The following is a 26105-nucleotide window of genomic DNA, read 5'->3' as shown; positions in this document are numbered from 1 at the left end:
AACAGAATAGGCCCGTGGTCCACTTACTGAGGCTTAGAGGGGCACCTGACCTTAGAAAGGATGGGCTCACTAACAGCCTGAAGCATGGTTAACAGTCTGGGATGAATAAGATGTAATTTTGCATTCAACAAACCTGTTACATATTCATTTCCAAATGTGCCTGGAATCAAACCGGGCCATCAGAAGTCAGCATCACCAAGCAATTCTATCCTTCACCCCACGTTCACTTTTCAGATCTGACACATTTCCATTCCCCTCTGAACTTGTAATCTCCGGGCCTCTCAGAGAGGAGACATTTCCATTCTTTCCATTCTCAATCCTCTGATCTCTTAGAGATGAGGCAATTCTATTTCCCCTGTACTGATTTTCAGAAATACTGATAGGAAAAAAATAAATGTCTGGTTTGGCTTTCCACCCTGTCTAGGATAAATCTTAGCTGTTTGGGGAGCATTAATTAAAGTGAATAGGTAGCTGCTTTTAAAGTCACGATATTTCCCTATCCAGTCATCTAATTTGGGGCTTTTGAGGTCGACATACCAGTATCCCTTTTAATTAGTGAGTCCTGTAATGTAAGGAAGTTGCTTTCTCCAGGCGCAAGCCCCAATGTCCTACCCAGTGCCTGTACCTGTATGAAGCTCTCATACCTCCTTTTTGTCGACTGCCGCTCTCATCCTCTTCTAGAGCATGCTCTTCATCTGAGGGGATAAACATGATCAGCATTAGCAATTAGTGGTCAATAGTCTGTTCTTTATACTGCTTCCTGAATTCATCACACTGTCTTCTTTAAGGAAATAATTGCCATGTTCTTTTTTTAAAAATCATCTCTCAACTTCAAACTGGTCCTCTCCTCCTTCCCTCCCTGTTCATTCATTCACACACATTTTAAAGTGCTTACTATATGCAAGGTGCTGCAGTAGGAAGTGGAGATTCAACAATGGACAAGATTGGCAGGGTCCCTGCCCTCGTGGAGCTTCCAATCCACTGGATTATTTAGGCGCCTAACACAAAATCCAATCCTTTTCTTCAAACCCTATTTCTTCTCCCCTTCTAGAATTCTCTTCAAAGTGTTTTATCTCCATGTAAGTGTCCAGAGTTTGTGTGTGTGTGTGTGTGTGTGTGTGTGTATGTAGCTGAGCATGTGTTTAAACCCTCCATGATTAATTAGTCCTTAATGTATCAAGCCTTGTTCAGCTGTAGCAGAAGCTGGTCACGTACATAATTTTATGTTCCTAGTACTTGGGGCTTGTAGTTATCTTTTTACTGGTATCATTTAGCGCCTTGTTCATTAGAATGTAAGCTCCTGAGGGCAGTTGGAATGGTCTTTTAATTAATTGCTGCAGGTACACATCTTTCCATGGTCAAAGTCACAACATGATGGGCCTATGTTGCTTATCTTTCTTAATGTGCTTCATCTCAGACTTTATACTACCTAATAACATGGAAATTGGGCAAACATATTCTTGCTATTCCTTTTCATCACTACTATCCTCTACACACACACACACACACACACACACACACACACACACACACAGTGAATGGGGCATAGTCAATAACATTTTGAGAGCTGAATACTCAGTTTCCTCTGGCCACATTTCCTTTCCTTTCTCTTTCTGGGTCTTAGGGCACTTACTTTTCTAGCTTCCCCATAGTTATGCCACTGAATGGAACTTTTGAGGAGATGGTTTGGAGACAGTCCTCCGACTTTTTAAAAAAATATAAGGTTTATAGGGCAATTTGAATTCTAAAATGTCAGACTGGGGGAAGTAAACTCTAAGCTCACACATAAGAAGAAACAGCATAAAAATACATTAGAACACTATAGAACATTAAAGAAATAATTGATTCTACGTATAAAATGATACAGTTCCACTACAAAAACAAAAACTAAGGGATTGATACTCTGGGAGAATAAGTCACCTGTTACCAAGGTAAAACTATATATATATATATATATTTACCCTACAAGATGCTTTGACTCAACCCTTCTTATCTCCACGTACGGCCAAGCAACAGAGAATTTCCTACTTACCTATAGTGCTCCCCCGACCCTACCATGAAGAATAAGGATGTGAGATAATGGAGGAGTGAAATCAAATATCAGAAATAGATCATGATGAAATAAATCATGTTAAACATCATTCTTTGTATATTGTCTTATTACTTGCCCACTTCCTTCCTTCCTCTGCTATGATGCTTTTCCTTTTTGACACGGGACTAATTTCACAGGATTGATAATAACTTTTCTTTTCTTAAGTGTGTTTTTCCAGGACCCATCAGCTCCAAGTCAAGTAGTTGTTTCAGTCTAGTTGTGGAGGGCGCAGCTCACAGTGACCCATGTGGGGATCGAACCAGCAACCTTGTTGTTAAGAGCACTGCGCTCTAACCAACTGAACTAATTGGCTGCCCAGAAAATAACTCTTAAAAGAAGAGTTGGTACGTCCTTCATTTTAAAGATACCCAATATTTGGACAGAGAGCAGCTCTTTTGCTGATATCAGACAACTCAGGCACAAAGCCCAATAATCTGCTGTGCTTAGGCACTTTTGCAGAGAGCATTTATTCTACCTCTGCTGTCTGTGCACAGATGTCTCTTCCTCCCAATTCTAATCAATGTAAATTGGGTCAGATCTCCGCTGTGAATTACAAATTGGATCCGAAGTTGGAGGGTCACCGTGCCTGCTACTCCACCTCCTTCCCACCACCATTAGATGGGAAGCTACACCGAAGATCTTTTCTAAATAAATCAGACTTTATTGTAAAACTCGGCCACTGACGAGACATAACCTCATTAGCATTGATTTTAAAATAAATTATTGAAAGTGGCTTGCTTGCTCTTTGCATTTGTAAAATAGGAAAATATAAATGTATTTGCAATGATAAAAATGAAAACTAAAACTTGATTCCTTTATCCTTTCAGGCAACAGCACTTAATCTAGTCATGAAACAAAAATGGAAAAAATAAAAATATGTTCCATGTGGTTCAATTCCAACCAGATACTCTGATTTCCATTGTGCCTGTGGAGTCACCTAGAAAGAAAGCAGAATGCTGGCCATAGATCTTACATATCATTCACAACCACTGCTGAGCTTTAGTGATGGATGTGAATGGCGAAGCTCCCATCCCCACATCTGTCCCATCCAACATTGTACTTCCTCTTGACTGAAAGTGGGCTCAAGTCAAGGAGCCTATCTATTGATGTGAGAGGCTGGATTCTGTGCCTCTGCGGCCTTTGTATGAGGGTCTCCTCACATAGTGAAGGAAAGAGCCCTCTACAGCTGGTGGTGAAGGGCACACCTCTTAGCACTTTCCCAACTTTGGAGGGCCCAATATAAACAGAGAGGCATACAGTTCATCTTAGATCCGCCCTCCAAGTCTGCAATAAGGTAATTATTAGCCTCTGCTATGAGTTGAGGAAACTGAGACCCAGAGAAACACAGAACCATGGTCAAGGCTATAGCAGCCAGGATTTGAACTGAGGTCTACATGATTGCTCTCAGGGTCCTTGGGATGGTATTTGGTGAAAAAACAATGGATGAATGAACGAATCAATGAATGAATGAAGACGGAAAGAAAGATAAAATATTCCCTGTGCTTTGAGGTAGAATCTATGTTCAGGCCCTAGTTAATACCCTGAAGGACAATAGCTAACACTTTTCTTTCTTCACCACACCCATTGGTCCTGTGATAAATGGAGTTGATTACTCCAAAGCCAAGAAAACTGATTATATGGCAACAGAAAAGAAAAAGTCCCTTTGTTCACAGAAGAGGTTCGGTTAAATAGCCAAATTTCTCAATTTTATATTTCTATAAGGTGAGGCTTTAATTTCAAAGAGATTATTTTGAAAAATATTATTTTTAGGCTAGAGAGCTTATTATATACTTCTTTAGAAGAATATTATTTTTAGGCATCTTAGCATCACATCTACTGAAATACATCTTCATTTAAGAGAGAATTAAAATTTATGTGCTAGCTCAACTTTAAACAGTAATAGATTATAATGGTCCTTGCTCCTAACAGGGCATATGGGACCCCGACCTTACATAGGTTTTAAACAAATTAACCTCCAAAGATTACTGTCCACTTATTACATTAAATGCTCTACTTGATTCCCAAATATCTCATCTCAGTTGGGAAAACAGTTGAGGAAGATTCTGTTAACTGTGCGAACGTGTAAGAGAACCACGGGGCATCACAAATGAGCACCAGTATCCAGAGAGTTGATTTCAATCAACACTGTTGGCACAATGTCAGGGACGCTAATGAGAGGCTGAAAAGAACAGGACACTGCCTCTACTTGGGAGGCGCAGAGAGGAGCCAGCTTCCCATGACACCCCGGCTCCTTTCTGAAGTGCTGCTCTGACATCAGCTAAACCGGTGCCGAGGGAATAACATTCAAAAAATGACTAGGTCAGAAAGAGGGAGGTCACGTCCCCCAAACAAAGCAAAATGACAGAAGCTTAAAAAATGCCAACTGTACCAATATGCAACCAGATGCCAAGTTGCTGTGGTGACAGATGCAACGGAAATACAGACTGAAAGTGCAAAGGGAATGTGCAGAAAAGTGGAAATAGAAACCACGCCACAGCACACACATCTATGTTATAAATCTGTGGATGCTATAGCACCTCTTCAGACAACATGGAAAATACGAGCAAGATGCTAATAACACGTTTAATTCTCTGGTGTGTATTTGGTAATCTCAACCGTTACCTTAAAATATTTGCATCCTAACCCTGTGATATGGTCTTGATGCACAAGATATTAAACTCAATTTGTGCTAACTGCAATACCTGGAATACACTGACCTTAATTTCACGAATAATAATTGAGCACCTACTAACTGGGGAGAAAGGCCTGAATACAAACTGCTAAAGGGCTAAAACAGAGCTCCATTCCAGTCGAGTCACTGAGGATTTCATCAGCTGAGACCAGGGGATATTGTAGCTAAAGACACAGCATGATTCTGGTTTTGGTGCTGGCCCAACAGCGTCGTGGAGCTCGGACCTACTGTGCTTAGGTGTGAGAGGGGAGCTCTGAGCCTGATGATGGCACTGACTCTTCTTTGAAGCTCCCCCCATGCAGCGTCGCTTTCCTATGAAAATGGAATTTATTTTCTTCATAAACTTTGTAGTTTTGGTGTCTGCTTTTCTCTTTCCTTAGACCTCCTACGATTGCTGTTTTCCTTCCTGTGGGTCTGGACAACTGTACAGGGGGAAAAATAATTCCACAGAATGCTTTGTTTCCATTTGAGTCAAATTAAAACAAAACAAAACAAAACCAAACCCAGTTACATGCTTTATTCTAAAGCAATCTGGTTTCTAGGTCTATAATAACCCTCCAAGGCAGTGCGGGCAGCATTGGAATGTGCACAGAAATTCCCAGGGAATGCTCTTTGTCTCTTTCCGTTTGCGCTCCTGAAATCTCTCCAGAGAACACAGCCGGATTCTGTTGTCACTGCAGCTGCTGCAAGGCCCCAGTTACAGCTCATGGAGGGTCTCAGGCGCCTTGCTGGATTCCAGCCTTGAGGCCCCAGACAAAGAGAAACCCGATAAAAGTTGCCCTTTTATGGAATCTTGAATCATGAAACTGGGCCTGCGCTAGCCTGTAATATAATTTTGGGGAGGGGTGAAAGAGAGCTCAGAAAAGCCTCTCATTTTCCACATATTGCTTTAGCATTTCTTTGTGGTAGTTCCCTGCAGTTTAATCTACTGCAAATGAGATCTTAAAAATCAAGAGCCCCCATATGCTCAACACGGATGTTCAGAAATCCCACCGGATAACAACCTTGAAACCATATGATCCAGGATGAACATTTTTGTGGTCTTGGCTGAAAACCTCGAGTGCTCTGGTTTTCCCTCATGGGAAGGAGAATGCCGACCACGTAGCAAATGCTAATTATCCCATGATTAATGCGATGTGTAGTGCATTGAATTGGATGACCCATATGTTATTTTGATTAGGAAAAAATATTTTTGTATTGACTTGGTATGTGTTATAGGCACTTTTCTCTGTACTAGGAAGCCCACGGAAGTTAGATTCTGGAAGGGAGGTCTCACATGGCCTTCAATGTGGAGACAATGAGGCTTGTGTAGGCCTCAACCCAAAGGGGAAGGAGACAGAACCATCAATGCTAAATGTTCTCCACAAAGCACATTTACCTGTTAAAATGAAGCAAATGTGAGCGGCCCAAGTCATTTGACTATTGATGGGTCTGCAATGTTAGCACAATCCAACATTATTGTCGGCTGTCCCTCCAGCCAGCAGCTGTCCTTACAGTACAAATGGGCTTGAGCAGAAGGTGTGCTCCACATTCCATCTGCTCAGGATTCTCAATTTTACCTGCTTCATACAAATAGCAGAAAATGTCCAACTGGATTGTGTCAGGTCTGGTTGGTGGAGGTAGGGAACTAGCCATCCCCCAACTCTTCAAGGAAGTAACACTTCCCATTTAAACACCATCACATTAGTAATAGCCAGGGTTTACTGAGTGATCACTGTATGCCAGGGCTCTGCTCCAGGTGCTTTACACACATCAGTTCTAGACTTCCCATAGCATCCCTCTGTGATAGCTACTATTGTTATCCCCATTTTACAGGTGGGAAAGTCCGACACAGAGAGGACAAATAACTGGCTTAAAGTCTCACAAATAGCAGGTGGCACAGCAGGTCTATCCTATGAGCAAGCACTTTTACCTATAGTACCATACTGTCTCTCACGTGTCGCTGCTCAGTAGGTTTCTCGAGCGATGGCAGCAGAGGGGAGACAATGTTAGGTCCCTCACATTCCCTCTCAGTTGCTCCAGGATTGGCAGTGTGGCACATGCAAAACTAGCCGCAATTTTAGAAGCAACAAGCTGAATGGAGTAGACGGGAAGCTGGGTCATGGAGACTTACAGCTGAAATCTTCCCATCATAATTAAATGCCAATAGTATACCCCACGTCCAAAGCTGTCTCTAAAACCTGTGATGGGTAGAGGCTTTTGGGAAAGGACCTGTTGGCTGGGGACTGCACTGTCTTTTGGAAACTTTTTGGAAACTTGTGAACAAGTTAGCTGCCGTTTCCATCATCCTGCAGAGACCCTGCCTCTCCTATAGTGTGGGCTCCTCACTTCTGAGGGATGGCTTCTGTGAGCGGAGGGGAAGTGGTTTTCCTCAAGAAAGCAGACCAGCGCCCACGTTCTTGGAGTCCACTCCAACATCCGAACTGGCATGATTTTTGGAGGAAGGCCTGGGTACCCTGGGCAGTGCCACAGTGGTCAAGGGTAGCAGTTGAAGAGGTAGGGGAAAGATGGTGGTTAAGAAGTGAATCATACATTCACTCGCCCACCTGGGGTAAAGAGAGGGTCCCAAACTCATCTTATTTTCTGAGTCCTCTGTCCCTTGACTCTCTTTTGCTTTGCCTCTCTGAGCATCAGCCCCTTCCTCCCTGGCTCCTCTGAGAACTAAGTATGGTGCAGGAAAAGGCCTCCTTCGCTCCCCAGAAGGCTGAGTGGTTCAGGGAGGTTTTCCTAGAGCAGTCTTCCACAGCTGTAATCCAGAGTGGAGTGTCACCCAGATATTTCCCCAAGCCTGGGCAGGAGTGAGTGAAGTGTGAGCTCACTAGGACGATTCTGGCCAAGCTGAGGAGTATATCTCCTTTTAGGGAGCGTTGTGGATTAGATCCATTTCTGCACCCTGCTGTTGCAATGGAGCAGACTGTGAAAGGGAAGATTCTCAGAGGAGCTGTGTTTTAATGTAGCAATTTGATTCAATTTTCCACTCTATAAAATTACCCATCACTGCTCGTTGCTTTCTAACAGACACCTTCACTCTTAATTTAACAATCCTATCGAATTCTGCCAGGGAAATTGGAAAAATTTATCACCTGTGAAATTTTATTTTCCTTTGGTTGTATCTGTTTTTGTAAAACTTCATTAACGACGATGACTTGCTGAGGAAATTATCATTTTTTTTTTTTAACTTCAGACACAAGAAATGGCTCGACCTCAACCAAGATATCATTTGCATAATAAAACACAACAAAAAAACGCTAGGGGAAGTTGGGACTGGCAGAGGCTGAAAGTACTAGGAGAAGAAGCAGGCTCTGCCTGGTGGGTGTTGGGTGGGTGGGTGAGATCTCAGGAAGGAGGAGCAGGGTGGCCACAGCCCTACTCTTTGACTCAGGAAGCAATGGCGTGGCGTCTCCCCCAGGGAAGAGACGAATGCAGCATTGACAGGGTTGGACCCTCTTCTTTGGAAGCCTTAAAATACAAGTTGCTTACTCATGATGCATTTTAGCAACCAGCCCTGTCTTCAGGGGCCTGAGTGTGAGATTTACCTTAGTTCCTAAGTTTATCTGGGATTGAAGTTTAAATTGCTATAAATTTAGGCTTAACTTGAATTTCTCAGCAGAGCACTGAACTGCTGGCAAATTTCCACAGGAGCGCTCTTTCTGAATGGACTTGAAGATTCAGCATTCCTGTGGTCTAACTACCTCACAATTAAAAGGCTCAGGCTTCAGTTTTCTACAGTCTGACCCCCACTGTGCTCTGCACTGTTCAACAGCTGCTGTTATCCCCACAAGAAGTGGCTCTGCGGAAGCAGTGATGACTACACATTTTTTCAGATGCCAGTTATCATGCCTTTGGAAGAGAAAAAATATGTACAGTAGACCTGCTGTAATGGTGGGCAGAGGGAACATGTTACGGTTATTTGTAAGAGACATGATTCGATGCGTGGGATATCTGAACTAGGTAATAATGAGTTGTGCTCCATTAGGGTTTCATTGGGGTCCTGAAAGGTTTGTCAGCCTTTATCTATATTCCTTCAGATTTTTAATATCCTTCATCATTTCGAGGAGACTTTCCATTATTCTCACAGTTACACAGAAAAAAAGTTGAAGCTAGAGAGTTTTGATGACCTACCCCAAAACTCACTATAAACCAATATGAGTATTCCTGACCCTTTGACCTTGTTGACATATGTAAAAAACTACTTCACATGGTACAGATGAAAGACTCTCCCTGATCAATTCATCTTGCTCCCAGAGCAATAGAGAGCTTCTATACTGGGATTCATAGGGGATCCATGGAAGCTTCCCTACATTTTCTCCTTTGGCAGTTTGGCTTCCTCTGGAGTTTTCAGAGTTATATTCTCTACCAGGTCAAGAGTTTCTGAAATTAGAGGAAGATAATTAGTAGATGAAGTTTCTCACCTGGTAAGACTTCATAAATATCTTCTTCTTCTTTCTCCTCTGTGGGCTGTTTTAACCCCAGACTCCCAGGCAAGATAAGGGGTCTACAGTGGGTACCAGAATTTTGGGAATCAAGACCATCAATGTCATCATACGTTTCTTCCTCTTCTCCTTCCTCATCTTCCTCTTCATATGGAATGGTTAAGGAGCTCAGATCTGCCAGGGCAGAGATGAGAATGCGTCAAAATGGGGGGGGGGACGAAAGGAGAAGAAAAGAATAAGGCAGGGAAGGAAAGAGGAAGAAGGAAGAAGAGGAAGGAGAATAAAACATGTCAAAAGAAAATGGAACACTAGGTTAAGTGCTGTTATTTCTAATGTGGGCCTTGGTGGCAGGAAATCTACGGAAAAGGCTAGACTAACACTGTGTCAGGTTTAAACCATCAACATAAATCCTTCCTTGCAATAAAACTTGATCAGGATGAAGCACCCCTGAAAAGTATGGCTGTGTGAATGAGCGCACGAGGTGAAGGGAAGAAAAGAGGCCAGAAGAGAAAATGCCAGTGTGCCATGCACTGCCCGTCAAGTAGAAAACTGGAAGGGTGAGTGATGGCCTGTGGTTCACCAGAGTGCAGAGAGCTATGGGAACTACAGTGGCTTCTGTAGGGTACCTGAGCTGTCAGGAGCTCATCTCCCCCAGGAGCTCACTGCTAAATTTCAGACAAGTTTGTTTGCAAAGAGAAAAATGGGCAAAAGTGGAAGAGGAAGAGAAAGCGGGTTATGGAAAAATATAATAGTAATACAAGACCAAATGGAATGGCTTAGCGATGTGGTTACCACGTCCTTTTGCAACTGTACAGCCTGGCTGACCTTAAAGTGGGTCATCACATAGAGGATGTTGAGCCATTATAGCACTGGGGAGCCCAGGGCAGGAGAGAGAGATTGGTTTTTTATTTTAATGGGGAACTGGGAAGGTTCATTCTCTGATGTGCAGTACAGAGTGCTCTCTGAAACCCTGCTGAGGGACCTCTGCAGGATGGGCCAGTGCAGTCAGGGTACTCTAGGGAAGGAAAAGATGGAGAGACATCCGACGTTCATTTCAAAACAATAAAACTGTTTGGCTTGATTAGGCTTTTAATAAAGATTTTGCAACAATTTTCATCTGAATTCTAGTGCCACCTCATCTGAAGAAGGGATCAAAGACACATTTGTGGCTTAAACCATATGTTATTATTTTGTTTGTTTTAAAATAAAATGGAATGAATAATTTCTTCAATGTGGGATTCTGAAAGTACCACAGGGTACAGCTCAATAAAGCTGCTTTGAGTTTTATGGAGGTTTACACACTTAGGGGTATATTACACGCATAAATCCAAGGCACCTAGATGAGAGTGTACCCTGTAGTCTCGCCATCAATGTTCATGTTTGCCTAGTTCCAGTCTATTATACGTGACGCTCTTGGTAGAGGCAATAGTTTGTTTTTGTGATAGCAAAGGCATAAACTGAGTAAAATAGGCAATTCTTGTAATTAAAGCTCTGGTGCTTCCTTCTTTTTATCCACAATAAAATCTTATAGCAGAATAAAAACAGAGATGCAAAGGCTTGGTGTTTTTCAGTTGATGTGCTTCTCCCTAGGTCTTGGACCATGTACAAAGTTGGTGTTTCTGCTTTTCTGCAGAGGCAGTGTCCTGCCATGGCATATACCATCATGAAGGTCATCTGATGTCAAGTGACAGACTTAAGGTTGGCTACTTCTACCTGTCTGGCCACGTCCGGACAAGGTTTCCTGGGCCACTGTCACTGCTGTGCCTGTAGGCTGGCCAGCAGAGGGTACTCTAAGAGCAGTCATTTAACATCTACAGGCAGGACTCTTCCCATCCCAAAGCAAGGAGCATTTTATTGTGGTGTGGGAAATAGCAATTTGTTTTTAATGTCCAAAGTTCTTGAAGGCCACCTAGATGAATGTAGATTTCTATAATATTTCCTGCTAAGACTAAAACAAGAAGATTTTGGACCTAAATCACATCCAGATGACTGTAAGTTTGATATCATGAATTTCCTTTCCAGAATATAAGGGTTTAGGACACACTGAATTGAACTGAGCTGGTTTTCAGAATCTCCTCTCCTAGTGATTATGACTATTATAGACTTGTCTGTAGGTAGGTGAATGAGCTAGAATGATAACAGAGGTCATTTCCAGGTTGATGGATTCTTTACCTTCTTTTTGATTCATACATGGCACTATTCGTGGTTATAATATAAGGAATATGGTAGGGAGGGTGGAAGGGAGAACAGGAAGAAAAAATACATATTGAAGCCTATGGATTATGTTTATGCCATTTAACTTCAACTGCAAATCTACTCAAGTATTGTTTCTATAACAATGATACTTACCCTTTAATAAGAAACTTATTTGATCCACCCAGTCTCTGGCTTCAGCAGGATTAGCAGCTGTAAACTAGAGAAAAATTAGTGAATTAATTTATCATCTTCACTAAAATTTCCATGACTCCTGCAGGAATGTTCAAGGGAGAGAACTTATGAGTCAAGTTTCCGAGTCACACTGAAAGCACAAGATTCTCTGCCTGCTTACTATTAGAAAAAAAGACCAAAACACTGAAAGTGACTTTTCCCTTTAGCAATTTTGCATACCCAATGTTGATAGCTATTTGAGTCCAGAATTCATGTCCATGTGCATTCATTTAATTATCCATTCATTCATCAGGAATTTATTTGATGAAACTTTATAAAAAAAAAAAAGCAAACCCAAATTCCTGACTTCAAAGAATAATGCATCAGTTATGGAGGCAACATACACACCTGAGATGGGAATGCTATAAAATAGGTACATTTGACAACAAGTGAATGTTGAGAGAAGATAGGGAGCACTTATTGTTGCCTAGAGTAAGCCAGGGAGGCTTGTTGAATAATACTGTCTGGCTGGATTTTAAAAAGAGTTGGTGGAAACTGGACAGTTTAGGTAGCGAGAACCATATGCAAAAGATCAGGAATGAGACTGTCATGTATGGGGAATGTAGGCAGATCAGCTGGTCTGGAGAACAACAACCAGTGAAGCTAGAGAGTTGAAGGTTAGAAAACAGTTGATGAAAGTAGGACTTCAGACCTAAAATGAAGCAATAGGAAGCCATTGTAAATTCTAGCAAAGGAGTGGGAGTTTCAGTGCTATGAATAGGAGAGATTGGAATAGGGAGAAATTGGAGACAGAAGACCAACTAGAAGGCTATTTAAATAATCCTCTGGGTAAAGTGATAAGGACTTAGCTATTGTGATAGCTGTGGGAATAAATAAGAAGGAAAAGATCCAAAGGACATTGTAGAAGAAGAATCCACAGACCATGATAATGATTTGGATTCAATGGGCCAAAGAAAAGAAGAAGTAAACAAACTCTACATTCTGAATCACAAAACAGGCCAGTCAGGCATCAACCCTTGGTAATTCATTTTTATTTTAAATGAATCAACTGGAAATGACTGTTCCTGAAAAACATTTATATTATAGGGCAAGATAAAGATATATGTTGTATAAGAAACCTATATTCCTGCTTAATACTTATTAATAGACATTGTCATTCTTGATTTCTTAAAAACACATTTCTATAAAAAATGTTTAGGAAAATGGATTGAGACTTGTCATATAAATTGTTATCTGCAAAAGGCACCATCCGAACTGAATAAAAAAATAACTTAGGAATATCCTCAGTGCATACACCTGTATTGAATAGATCTCTGAAGGACTCTATAGAAAAATTTAGTTTAAATTAAAAAAATTGAAATGATATAATGAAGACCTAGGTCCTTTAACAAAATAAGGGTTATGATATTGTAGAAATATAAAAGGATAAATGTTGAGAAAAAGTTGAAGAGTCAAAAAAAGGTTACTTAAGTGGTTAATATTACCCTTAGAATGTTTTTTCCCTTTTTCAAAAGTTAGCTAAAGTTTTTCTAAATTGTTTTAGTAATATTGTGATATAAAAATTACTAATAAGCAGGAAACAATATGTATACACACAAACACATTTTTGTTGAAAATCACTATATTACCATCGTCAGAAATTTTTTATTGCTTTAATTAATTTTGTAATAGAGAAGAAATGCATTACATATTACATATTATATTATATTATACTATAATATTATATCAAAATGTGTTGAAATGAACTCAGTGAAGACTAAGTCTTTCTTACCCCTACCTAGATCTATTCTCTCAGTTATCACTGTTACTACTAGTAATCATTGTCACCAATATCTTAGAAATCTTTCCAGAGATATGCAATGCATCTACACGTAGGAAGATTATTTTGGATAGCAAGATGAATATGGAAAAATAAATTATTTTTCACTCCACAGTCAGATTTTTCTTTTTCTGGATTTCCTGGAAGGAAATGAAGATAATCAGTTGAAAAATAAAGAGAACGGGAATTAAAGTCATGAAGTGAGAGGCTGTGAATGAGGAATTGGATTGTGTGCTACCGTAGACAAGCCTCTCACTGCCAAGCAAAGAGACAGCAGCCAAGCAAAGGCAGTATCTAGGATGAGAGAGGCAACAGAGAGAAAGGAGGGCATGACAGCAAAGGTGAGGACATGTCAAGAAAGAAGGTCTTGGTAGGAAATGAGAAGGTAACAAAGGAAGGCTGGAAGCCAGCATAGTACCCACGGCTCACATGCAACAGTGATGGGGATCACCATCTCCTCGGTTTATCCTACCTCGTAGCTGCGCCTATCCTGGGAGGTCAGTTCAAAGCAGGATTCTTTCTTGGAATCTTTTCGCAGGTAGGGGGCCATCCGTATACTGTAGCCCTTAATGAGAAAGGTCCCTTTGGGCTGCTTGCCTGCAAGACAGGAAAGATCCCTGTATCCCTAGAGAGATGCAACTGCCAAGGGAAGGCATCTTCTCTGGTATGTAAAATAAAAGCACAGAAACAGCTGTTCCATCCCTGAGGAACCACAATAGTCAAGGAAAGGTTATTAGGGAAGCTTAAGAAGCGGCTACTGCGACAGAGAGGCAGACATCACTGCCAAGCTAGGGAAATGCAACGTGAAAGGTTATGTGCCAAAAGAGTACAACAGAGACAGAGAATTTATTAGAATGTTAAGAGATCTATAATAACAGAAAGAAGGAATTATTACAGCAGGGAGACTGCAGCTGTAAATGTGAGGCTCTTGAAGGCTATTACAGAACCGAAACATTATTATCAGAGCTCCCATTCGAGGGGAGGGACAGCAGCACAGGGGGCATTATAAGTTCGAGGATCTCCTCCTCTGTCCTACGTAGTTTGGGTTAGACTGCTCTCCCCCGCCTGCTTGCTCAGGTGGAAATTTACGCTGGCAGGAGAATCATTAAAACTCAGTATTTTATCCTCCTTCCAAGATGTCAGACTGGGAAGTAGCAGAGCACTGCTGAGTATCATCAGATGATGAGGAAGAAGATACAAGGCAAAGGACCTTAGTGAAGGAAAGGAGAGAGTACTCTGCCATTCCCTTTAAAATACATACATATATATATATATATTAGAAACAGGAAAAGAGGAGATGGTTCCCAAGCATTCTGTGTCCTGATGGTGTGGTTCAGGCAGAACACAAGAAGACAGGTACCACAGTACCTGTCTGAGTCATGCTTTCTGTCCTGTATCATGTGGAATGATTTGTGTAATAAGCAATTTTTAACGATGATGATGATGAGAAGGATGGCAGTGGGATGACAATATTAAAAGGAAAGAAAAAGACTGTCCTTACGTGGTTGCGCCAGAAGAAACATACGAACACTCTATACTTACTAAGAAAATGTCTTGGGTACAATAAGAAGTAACTGGCGAGAAGGGAGCCATGCAACAGTGCTTTTTGACACCAGAATCTTTTTTGTTAAAGTATCTCTCCTTGTTCTAACCGGCCACTAAAATGTTTTGTTGTTTCTTTGGTCACTGGATTTTATTTCATCCTGACAGCAAAATGGCCAATAAACATCTCCTAGTCTCTCGCTCTTGTTCTCCCTCTCTCACCTTGAGTGTAAAGGATTCTGAGTGAACGAATATGATACCTGGTTTTATATCCAGATGTGCCAACTGCTTATTTAAATGAGAGGGAAATGACGAACATTTTTACAAAGACATAAATGTTATATAAGTTTGAAGGTTTAAAATAAGAAAATAACACCTCGCTGGCTGGTATGCCTAGAATTCAGGGGAGAAATTGTGGTGGCTGGATTTGAGCGCACTGGTAGTTGGGCAGTTTTTGAGTTACGCTGCTATCATTTCTAAGTAGGGCTTCACACTTTACCCCTAGATGGGAAAGGCTCTGAGGAATCCAAGATGGTGAACCCAAGATGAAGGTCAGTGATACCTGCTGTAGGCAGAGAGGCAGGGTGAGGTATGTGCTTCATCGCCTGAAGGCAAATCTTAAGGATTCCAAGTCACTTAGCAAAGCTGCAGTTCTTTCTGCTGCCTTAGTGCCAAAGGTGCAGGAAGTCCAAAGGCAACTGAGTAGATACCTGATTATTCCCTAGACTGGATATCTAGGCTTTGGGAAAGGAGTAACCGTGGGAAAGAAAGAAGAGAGGAGAAACAGAAAATGATCAGAAGGAAAAGAAAGTATTTACTCTGGGTCATTGGCCTCTACCAAGGCAGTAGAGCCCAGGAAAAGCCCCCACAAGAACTGATGATTTATTTTACTTTATCTTCCCCTTGCTTCATAGAATTACTCTTGGGGCAGTCTATCTCAGTAGGAGGGTATCCCCTATTAGAATGTTTACATTCACCGACAATGATATTTTTTAGCTTGTCTATATTTGTAGCTGCCTCCAATTTGTGCTTATATCTTCTATTCCTTCTCAAACACTAAGCAAGTGTGTTAAGCATGGATGGGAGTTCTTCTAGGGATAGCTCATGAGTGGTGTGCGTGATCGAGTCAGTGATAGCTGATTAAGAAGCTGCCTCTGGCCTGAATCGACACTTTGCAGCTCCTGCCATCTAGCTGAAGGGTGTCTCTCGGGCACAGCAACCATTTGGGTCAACACTCCATGGCTCTAGGGACGTCCACTGGACTACTTCCCAGGAGTCAGTACAATAAAGAGAGCTTGGACTTAAGGGTTCTAATTCTGGGCCATTGATAAGCTGTTTAAATCTTTCTCAGAGTTTTTTGGGTTTTTTCTTCTCAATTTTTAACTATATTACTAACTCCTTTATAAAGAGTTTGAGGTTCTTTTTTTTTTAAAGAATGCCAAAGTGTTCAATGTTAATGTTATTAGTTATAATAAAAGATAAAACCTTTTGATATATTCACCACAATATCCTAGTGTTTAAGGGAAAATAAAGTCTAAATTGACGTCTGAGTTTTTGGTGATAGACAAAGTATTATTTCCCCAAGCCTAGTTCTTTCCCAATCAGGTCCTTTTATGGGTGTTAGTTAAGGATTGCTATCTTGAGATCTAAGTGCTTGAGAATTTACGAAGTGTTTGCATCCAGGAGTGAGACGCTGCTGTGCAAATGAAGAACACTTACTTTTCTCATTAGCATAGTAGTAGAAGAGGCCTCTGCTGACAACACACCATCGCTTCTGCCACTCTGATCCAAAGAAACTATGATCTAAATGGAACAGCAGTAAGGGACATAAATTCAGGTAACTACAATCACTGAAGAGTCTGTAAAATCCAACAATACACAGTCCAGTGCGTTATTGTTTTATTTCCCAGGTTAATGGACTGTAAAACCCTCCCTTCACTCCCACAGGTTATCCCATATTGACTCAGGGTCCAGAGGACTCGCTCAGTTAAAGGTCCAAGTTCTAAACAGGGTTTGTCTGCTCTGAACCCTCACAGCTGTCTATCTTCTTTTATATCTTTCAGGTTCTAAACTCGTCCTGTATTTTTCAAATTCTCCATGATATCTTTATGTGTTGCTTTTCAGCAAACCAAAATGATGCTGCAGGCCATGGGCCCGAGAAAGGCTTTCTTTGTACTAATTTGCCTGTGGAGAGTTCAGTCTGGGACTTTGGCCCTAGTGGTGTCTATTCTAATCAAATGAATGACAGGTTAAGATTTGGGCCCCTTTGAAATTGGAAAGTGGCTGCTTCACATATGACATAAAAATTGTACTCTTGACAACATAGTTTCAATCTTCATGGGAGTACACTGAGAGATGACAAGAACAAGAATATCATCCATCCATCCATCCATCCATCCATCCATCCATCCATCCATCCATCCATCCAAAGTATTTATTAAGCATTTGTTGTGTACCAGGTGAGCAAGGCAAAACCAGTCCCTATTCTGATGAAGCTCACAATCTGCTGAAGATTTGGGACCATCTCTCCTTAGCCTACACACAAATGTAAGTCTTCTTTTCTTTTCTTGCCTTCCTTTTGACTTCCACCTGCCCAGACACATAGGGCATAGAGGAGGCACCTGCTATGTTAGCCCTCTTTTTCTTCATTTCCCTTCCCTTACTGGAATGTTCTGAGATCAATACCTTTACTTTTCTTCTCCAAGTATCCTTGCTTGATGATGTTATCAAGCTCTTGAGCTCCTCTTGTGATGTCTTCTATTCCTAAAAGGAACAAACGCAAATGCTTTGTTGAAATCTGACAGAATTTTCATTTAGGCTACTTTTGATAACTTGCATTAATGAAGGGGTACAAAAGGGCAACTGCTTGAACATAGCACAAAATAAAACAATTTCTAGATGATTGGGGGAAAAAAGTAAATTTTCTTTCTTCCTAATTATATCTAATACTGAAATTGCTTTAAATTATCTAAACATATATTAGTTTGTGCAAGGGGAGGTAGCCTAAATATGTACTGATTGGCAAAAAAAGGACTCTAGAGAATTAAAAATTTGTTGTGGATATAAGCTCCAAATTAGATAATCCACATTGAGATAATCAAAAGTCAAATTAATAGCTACCAGCACAGACAAGCTTTAACGAGTGATAGAGTTCACCACGAACATAGCTACTTCAGAGAGAGCAATAAACACACACTTTTTTTTTTTAAACAAACAGAAAGCCACCTTAGTGAACATAAATTTTATTAAGGTCACACAAAGAAGGGCTATGCAAGATGAACTTGGCAATAACTGCCAAATCCTGGTTTTGTCAAAGAATGGGAAAGAATCTAAGAATGGTAGAAGCCTTTACAAAGAGAAGATCCTGGAACTGGCCCTTGTCTTTAATTGCATGGCGTTAACATTCTCGGCTTTCAGTTAGCCTTCTCAGGTACAAATTTATTGAGACGTCAATATCCTACTCTATCTTCCATCACTGGAGTTTATACTTATTTTACAGAAGGGAGGGGCAAAGGACAGAAACAAACAGGAAGGAATTTACTCCTTAAAAAAGAAAATGAGGGGTGGCCGGGTGGCTCAGTTGGTTGGAGTGCGAGCTCTGAACAACAGGGTCGTCGGTTTGATTCCCACGTGGGCCAGTGAGCTGTGCCCTCCACGATTAGATAGAAGGACAATGACTTGGAGCTGATGGACCCTGGAGAAACACACTGTTCCCCAATATTCCCCATTAAAATTAAAAAAAGAAAAGAAAATGAAACAACAACAACACAAAAGCTTTTTAAAAAATATAACTATATTTCTTAATTAGGAGAAATGAAGGGAGTGGGCTAGCATAATCCTGACATTTATTCTTTTTAGTCCCCAAATCCAAATTTCTTTTGGTTTGCCTTAAAAAAGTTAGAAAGCAAACAAAATACGAACCAAAATAAGGCACACCCTATACATTACCTTGAGACTTTTGGGTGGAATAATATGTTTTTCAATTGCACTATTGTTTTTTTTCTTTTTTTAAAGATTTTATTGGGGAAGGGGAACAAGACTTCAATAGGGAACAGTTTGCACTTCCAGGACTTTTTTCAAGTCAAGTTGTTGTCCTTTCAGTTTTAGTTGCAGGGGGCGCAGCCCACCATTCCTTGGAGGGACTCGAGGAATTGAACTGGCAGCCTTGTGGTTGAGAGCCCACTGGCCCATGTGGGAATCGAACTGGCAGCCTTCGGAGTTAGGAGCATGGAGCTCTAACTACCTGAACCACCGGGCTGGCCCCTACACCATTGTTTTTTGAATATCTCCTACAATAACTAACTCTTATTCAATGGTGGCTACTTTGCTCAGTGCTTCACATACTTTTTGTTTAAAATAACATTTTAAGACAATTTAAAATGCAACTAAAATTACCTTTTGCTTCTAAGCGAACCGTTCCAAGCTTAGTTTGTTTATTTATCTATTCATTTATAATATTTTAACAAAACGTTTAGAATGTAATTGTGTGGGTACTTTACCAAGCTTAGTTTTAAACATGTAGATCAGAAGAGAGACTCTTTTTCTTTTTTAGTGTGTCTAAGTGCCGGATTCCTTATGCTATTTGTCCTTATTGTCACCTTCCTTGTTCATGGACTATTTTCATCTGTGTGTTTCACAGTTAACAAACTGGCTTCTATAAATCCTCCCAGATTTATAGAATGTGGGATGTGTCAGGTGCATGCATAAGATGAACAGCAGCAAAGGAAAGTTTTGTTTGTCTAGGATCCTCTCATTTCTCCCATCCCTCTGAAAATTCTAATATCTCTGGAAACGCTCTCCAAGAAAACGGAAATGGATCCTGCTGAGGGTGGGGCGGCTGGGGTGAGGACCAGTACAACTGAGATGGCCCCTTGAAGCAGAGTCCGTCCTCTCAGAGTCCATCCTCTCTGAGATGGCCCCTTGAAGCAGAGTCCTCTTTGATAGCCCTTTTGATAGCCAAAGGGCTATCAAAAATTTGCTCCTGGAGGCCCCAAATGGAAATGAAAGACACAGGGGATGAGAAAAACAGGATCCCCTAAGCTTGGAGTTTTCATTTCACTCTCTCACTCTTTTTTCCTTTTTCCTTTTTTAAGGTCTTGTTAAACTTAAGAGACACAGCTACTTGTTAAAGATGCCCAGAGTCTGAATCATAAAAGACATGTTAAACGTTCTATTAGAATTCAAACTTCCTTTTTTAATGCAAATCTAAATGCCATTTTATGGAACATCTATAATTATGAAAATGGGAAGACATTGCCTCGTGTGCGGGGAGAGTCTGTGAGTATGAATATTACATTAATGTGCCCACACCAGCTCACTGATCCTGCTGGCAGGAGCATAAAAAATGCTTGAGTGAAACTTTTATTTAGATGTTAAGACTCCAGGCCCCAGCGGGGTGACAGCGACAGTCCCTGTGCATTGCTATCAGAGAGAGAGCTTGAATTGAATTACCCAGGGGGGAAGGAAGTAGTGATGAGCACTGCTTCGCTTATTTAATTTCATTTACTTTCAGTACATTATCAGCAGGAGTCTTTTCTTTCCCCACCAACCGAAACCCAAGAATGCCACCACCAAGAAAACAAAGACATAATGCAGCAGAGATGCTTGAACTTCAAGTCACTAATTCCAGGAGACGAGGGACACCACCACCATCACCTTTTCTCCTTAAAGTCACACGTGGTTTTCTAAAACTGGGCACTGAATGCGTCCCTCAATTTTCTTTCTTGGTCATTTACCAAAAAGATTCTGAAGAGTAATAGAGCTGGAAATACGGTATTTTATATGCTGTGTTATTATAAGATGTGTTATGTTTCTTTCTTGTTAGAGGGAATCTGTATTGATAAACTCTCTTGCCCGGTTTCTCTTGTGGGCACTGGGGGAAAAAATGGGATTATAGGTGAAATTTGGAATGGCTATGGAAAAAAATGAGGAAATCAAATCAATCTTTATTCTGTTGGCTTTTGTGAGTAAGTTACTGTGTGGTAAGTACAAGAACAGAACTGTTCTCAACATAAAGTTGACTCTGAGCTCAATCTCATCAGCTCCATGATCTATCAGATGAATCTAGACAACCAAGATGAGAAGCCACAGTGGCAATCAAGCTCTCTCCTCTTTCTGTGTCTGCTCAGGGTCCTATTGAACAAGAGCTGGCCATCCTGGTGGTGCACACATCAGCCACATCCTGGGGTGATGAGGCAGGAGGAGTCTTGTACGCCTGAATTCACACCTACGTGCAAACGCAGATCTGCAGGTACTTAACCCATAATAGAACGTATGTAAATGCTTTGCCGGATGATCATAAAAATAGGAAGAAGCCGTGCAGAATTGCTATTTTTAGGCAAAACCATTTGTATTTAAGTATACAATTTTTTAAAAAATGGAGGCTTTTTTTGTCCATTACCTGAAAAAAGATATCACTACCTTAATGAAAAAATAGAAATTATTTAGGTTTATTGGGAACAAATGGCCCTCTTGGATAAACCTAAGGGTGTTTCACATTATATCAACACAAAACAGAATTACATCAGTGTCATCTCTCTCTACCACTACACTAAGTCAATCTCTCAGAATGGCCTATATAAAGACAAGATTCGCTTAGCTGAAGGATGTGGGGACATAAAGATAAGATCAACAGAGAAGTGTGTTACTCAGAAGTGATGGCCACCCAACTTTCATGGCAGATGAAGATAAAAGAAATTCTCAGACATCCTTCTGTCCTCATCCAGATTCCTTTAAACCCTGTGTCCCACCCATGCCCAACTCTGCAATAAAAGACTATAGAGTAGGATTCCATCTCTCAGCGCTAAACATGACTCCTCAGTCAGCTTCACACAGCAACAACAATGGAGACCCTTTCGAGTGTGATGCATTTCCATAAAGCAGTCAATAAAAAAGACACGGGAGCTTATGTGAGTCACGGCCTATTTAATCAGCTGCGTTCTAGCCCACTGAGAAAAGAGAATTGGAGACATTGGTTGGCAACACCGCAGCACAAGGCTAATAGCACAAGAGTCCACACAAGTTCCACTGTGAAAGGCTGCAGCCCCTGCAAAACAAACCAGGTGCCTGCGAACTTTCATTAAAGGCAGTTGGCTTGGTCTCTTGCTAACTCAACCTGAAATGAAAGTCAGTAATAAAAATAACAAACAAACAAAAACAAAAACCCTACCAACTTTTGTTCAAGTCTTTTTCCCCCTTAATTTGTGGACTTCTATCAGAGAGAAGTCCTTTTAATTCAAGTTCTTTGCAATTGTTCGAGAAAGGGACCAAACCAACTCCACCCCCGACGGCTACCGGGGGTGAATTCCAGGTCGGGTGAAGTTTACCAGGTTCCTTCATTAAAGTACTTGTGATAAAGGACCCAGGGAGCTGGGTGGATGAGGTTGGAGAAAATCTAATATTTGAAGGCTGGGAATGGTCAAGTTACATCTGCAATTTCAATTCACTCACAAATCGCTGGTGTGTGTGCACTGCAGACAAGTGACAAATACACACTTCACAATGTTTCAAAGGTACAGAAATGGGGAGAGGCTACTGCAGTGTGGTGGGTGGATAGTGTTCCCCTGTCTGGTGGTTGTTGATGCCAAATCTGTTCATTAAATCTTTTCCCTTGTATTTGATTTCTGTGGCCTTCTTTAATAAGTTCATTACTGGTTTTCCTCAGCTTCTTGCATTTCTGGGTTATTTTTTGCTTTTTTTTCTCAGTTTTTGGGAACCAGTTGATAAATGACAGTTGGTTTGAGGTATCTGGCAAGCCAGTGTTCATTTTCTGAACAGGGACGTTCGTTTCAATGACTCTTCCTCTATTAGTCCCTTGGGACAGGCTTATGTAATTCTTTAACTTCCGTGTTTCCATTCGCTATCCACCTGAGTTTACACTTATTCCTCACACTTTTCTTTCATTTTGCTTCACTTATTAAGGAATTTAGACCAACACATGTAAGGTAAAAAATTCTGAATCATTAAATAAACTTTTAAAGGATCTAAAAAATTCAAAGATACAGAAATCACTCAGATAGCTTTAATTTCATGGAGGAATAAATCGAATAGCAGATGAAAGGAAGGGAGTGAACACAATGTACTTAAATAAGTTCTTCAATAAGCTGTGGTAGGAAACAAAACAAGCTCTGTTAGAGTTAGACTGAAGAGCATCAGAAAATGGTAGAAATAACACATTTGTAGTTGGCAAACCAACACAGGAGACAATATTGGGGAGCTTGTGATGGACCCTTTTACCCTTCTGATTTTTTTAAGATCTTAAAAAAAAATCTGTTAATCCCGATAACAGACCAAATAGTGTAAAAAAATTTTGTGGACGAAATCTTGTTATACTGAGGATAAAGAAAATTCATGATAGATTCTAGGCCAGTAGTACTAAGAGAAAAACAAACAGATAATTGATGAACAAGATAATTAAAACTAATATGTTCTAATAAAATGGCAAAAAATAAAGAACAAGTTTTTAAAACATTTTATCAAGCATTGTTACATCTTATTTGAGCTCCATGATAACCCTATAAGGTATGTATTATTAACAGCTCTACTTTACAGACCAGGAACTGAGGCTTAATGAAATTATGGGACTTGCTGAAGGTCGCTCAGCTGGAAAAACCCATGCACCTTCCACCACCTTGAGCTTCATTTGAGAAAACACACTCAGAAGTGGCTGGATAAAGATAGGGTCTTCCCACTTCACTATCCCACAAGAGACCCCACTTAAATATGGAAAAAGAAACAGACACGATGTGTGGTTATTCTAATACTCGATGCCAGAAATTACTTTAAAATCTTGTATTTCTTATTTACCTTTTAATGCACTGGCTGACTAATCTATGGAATTTCTTTCTAGAGCTGGTTGGTATGAAATCCGAGAGGTCAATAGATATACAGAGCAAATAAAAGAAAGTATGAGACTGCAATAAAAGGATACACAGAGTAAAGAAAATACAAAAGGAAGCAACCTGGAACTCTCAAAAAATGCTGCTTGGTCACCAAGGTTTGTAAGACCTCTTCCGACACAAGAGTGGTATCTAGAGAAATGAAGCCCTGTTCCAGTGGAGGGTTCATGCAGGAATCTTGGACATGATTTTATTTTTTAAGGAAGACTTGGTTTAAAAAGAAAGAATTGTAAGCCAAATATCCAAATTGGTTTTCTTCATAAAACGTTCCATAACAATGCCAATATTCATACAGAAACCATGAATATATATGGAAGACAAAGAACCTTCTTCATCCTACAAAGAGGCACGACGCTAATTGTCTAAGAGGCTTGTGGTTTTAAGGGATTCTCCTCTCCCATATCTTCAGTTTCAGTGGGATTTTATTTATAAGAATTGAAAATATTAGAAAAAAGCCCTTCTAACTCCAGGTATGATAACTTCAACACACTAATTTTAGCATCTAAATAAGTGGTAATAATCATGATATGACACATTCGTGTCTTTTCATCAGTTGAAAGTGTTGATCTAAAGGGCGGAGAGTTTGAATAATTCACTTTTAGAATAAGAATGGATTAAAAGTTTTTCTTAATGATACCATTCATTTGTATTTTGATATGCTTTCCTAACGGAAAAACGTCAATTAAAAATAACTTATAGCTTGTATTATTATACTACAGTCTATGATAGTCTAACCACATCTGATATACTATTATTATTGTGGCAATCAAGAATTCCCATCGTGCTTTATTTCCTAGAAAAAACTGTGTTTCTTCAAAACTGTGGGTATCCCATGAAAGTGGGTTGAACATATGAATGTCAGTGAACATGTGTTATGGTGGGAAAAGGCTGAGAATTCATGTAATCTCCACACACGTTGTTTAAACCCAGGAAGCCTCTTGAGTGATCTGATTTATTAATTACACCTACCTGTAACCTAGCACCCTCAGCTTTATTTTTATCCTAGAAATCCATCCTTAAATAAGACCACAAAGATCCAAACCACCTAAAGTCTCTTTAGCAGCTAAACCACAGTAAGTGGCAACAGTAAAAGTGAGAATCCTGATGCAAATACCGTGTTTTCCCGAAAATAAGACCTAGCTGGACAATCAGCTCTAATGTGTCTTTTGTAGCAAAAATTAATATAAGACCTGGTCTTATTTTACTATAATATAAGACCAGGTATAACATAACATAACATAACATAACATAACATAACATAACATAACATAACATAACATAACATAACATAACAATATAATAGTACTGGGTCTTATTTTACTATAAGACTGAGTATAATATAATATAATATAAAATATAATGCCAGGTCTTATATGAATTTTTGCTCCAAAAGACGCATTAGAGCTGGTTGTCCAGCTAGGTTTTATATTGGGGAAAACACGGTACAGATAGCAATACTTTAAATGGCCTTGTGATTCTGAAAGGGAGGAAGAGAGAATTTGAAATGCCAAATTGTCTTTTTACACACCTTGAAGGATCACTGTATTCTTCCCGTCTTGAGGTAGATCACCATTATAAATGTGTCACTTGAGAGTGTATCTTTAAAAATTAATGACAATATATCATTTTCAAATCTATTTACTACTCCACTAGACCCTGATAAGAACACAGAGAAAAGAAAAACAAAAGAGCCTTGCCTGGGTTTGAAATCACTTTTTAACTGATTTACCTTCTACTTGTCTAACATAGTGTGGCCAGAAATCATCTTTCTGAAACAGATGTGGTCATGTCACATTCCTGCTTAAATTAATCCTTTAATGGTTCTCCATTACTTGTAGGATGAAACTCGAACTCTCTAGCACACAAAAACTTTAAATATTTGGTGGCGCCCTACCTCTCAGTTTCATTTTCTCCCAACCCCCATACCTCCCAAAACTCCAGCAACAAGAAGTAACAGACTTTGCCTGCTGGAACGTGTCACATACTTCGCAAGCAGGCCTTTTCTTGTCTGTTTTCCTGTTGGAAAGTTCCTCTTTCTATCTCCCTTTTCTGAGCAGGGAGTCCTCCTTTAAGACTCAAATGTCACATCCTCTCTGAATCTTTCTCTGTTTTCCCCATGTAGAATTACATACGAGTAACTCCCTCTTCTGTGTTCTGATACCATTTTCTCCCGGGCATTATTACAGCAGTCTCGGCTCCCAGGGGTCCTAAACCTTTTCGCCAGGACTCTCCATTCTTGCAT

General features: G+C 40.2%; 1 protein-coding gene across 1 annotated transcript in view; it reads right to left on the bottom strand.

Moving 5' to 3' along the window:
- SKAP1 (src kinase associated phosphoprotein 1) overlaps window positions 1-26105 on the bottom strand; it is a 276068-nt gene that overhangs the window by 28160 nt on the left and 221803 nt on the right. Inside the window, exons 5-10 of the mRNA XM_081027669.1 lie at window positions 17652-17729; window positions 16686-16769; window positions 13897-14021; window positions 11567-11630; window positions 9197-9391; window positions 645-695 (exon numbers count right to left, since the gene is read on the bottom strand). Of these exons, the coding sequence (XP_080883795.1) occupies window positions 645-695; window positions 9197-9391; window positions 11567-11630; window positions 13897-14021; window positions 16686-16769; window positions 17652-17729 (597 nt within the window). The remainder of the gene's footprint in view (window positions 1-644; window positions 696-9196; window positions 9392-11566; window positions 11631-13896; window positions 14022-16685; window positions 16770-17651; window positions 17730-26105) is intronic.

The sequence above is a fragment of the Rhinolophus hipposideros genome, assembly GCF_964194185.1.
Source record: "Rhinolophus hipposideros genome assembly, chromosome: 20".
Lineage (NCBI taxonomy): Eukaryota > Metazoa > Chordata > Mammalia > Chiroptera > Rhinolophidae > Rhinolophus > Rhinolophus hipposideros.
The sequence above is the reverse complement of the archived record's forward strand: the minus strand, read 5'-3'. Positions and strand labels throughout refer to the sequence as shown.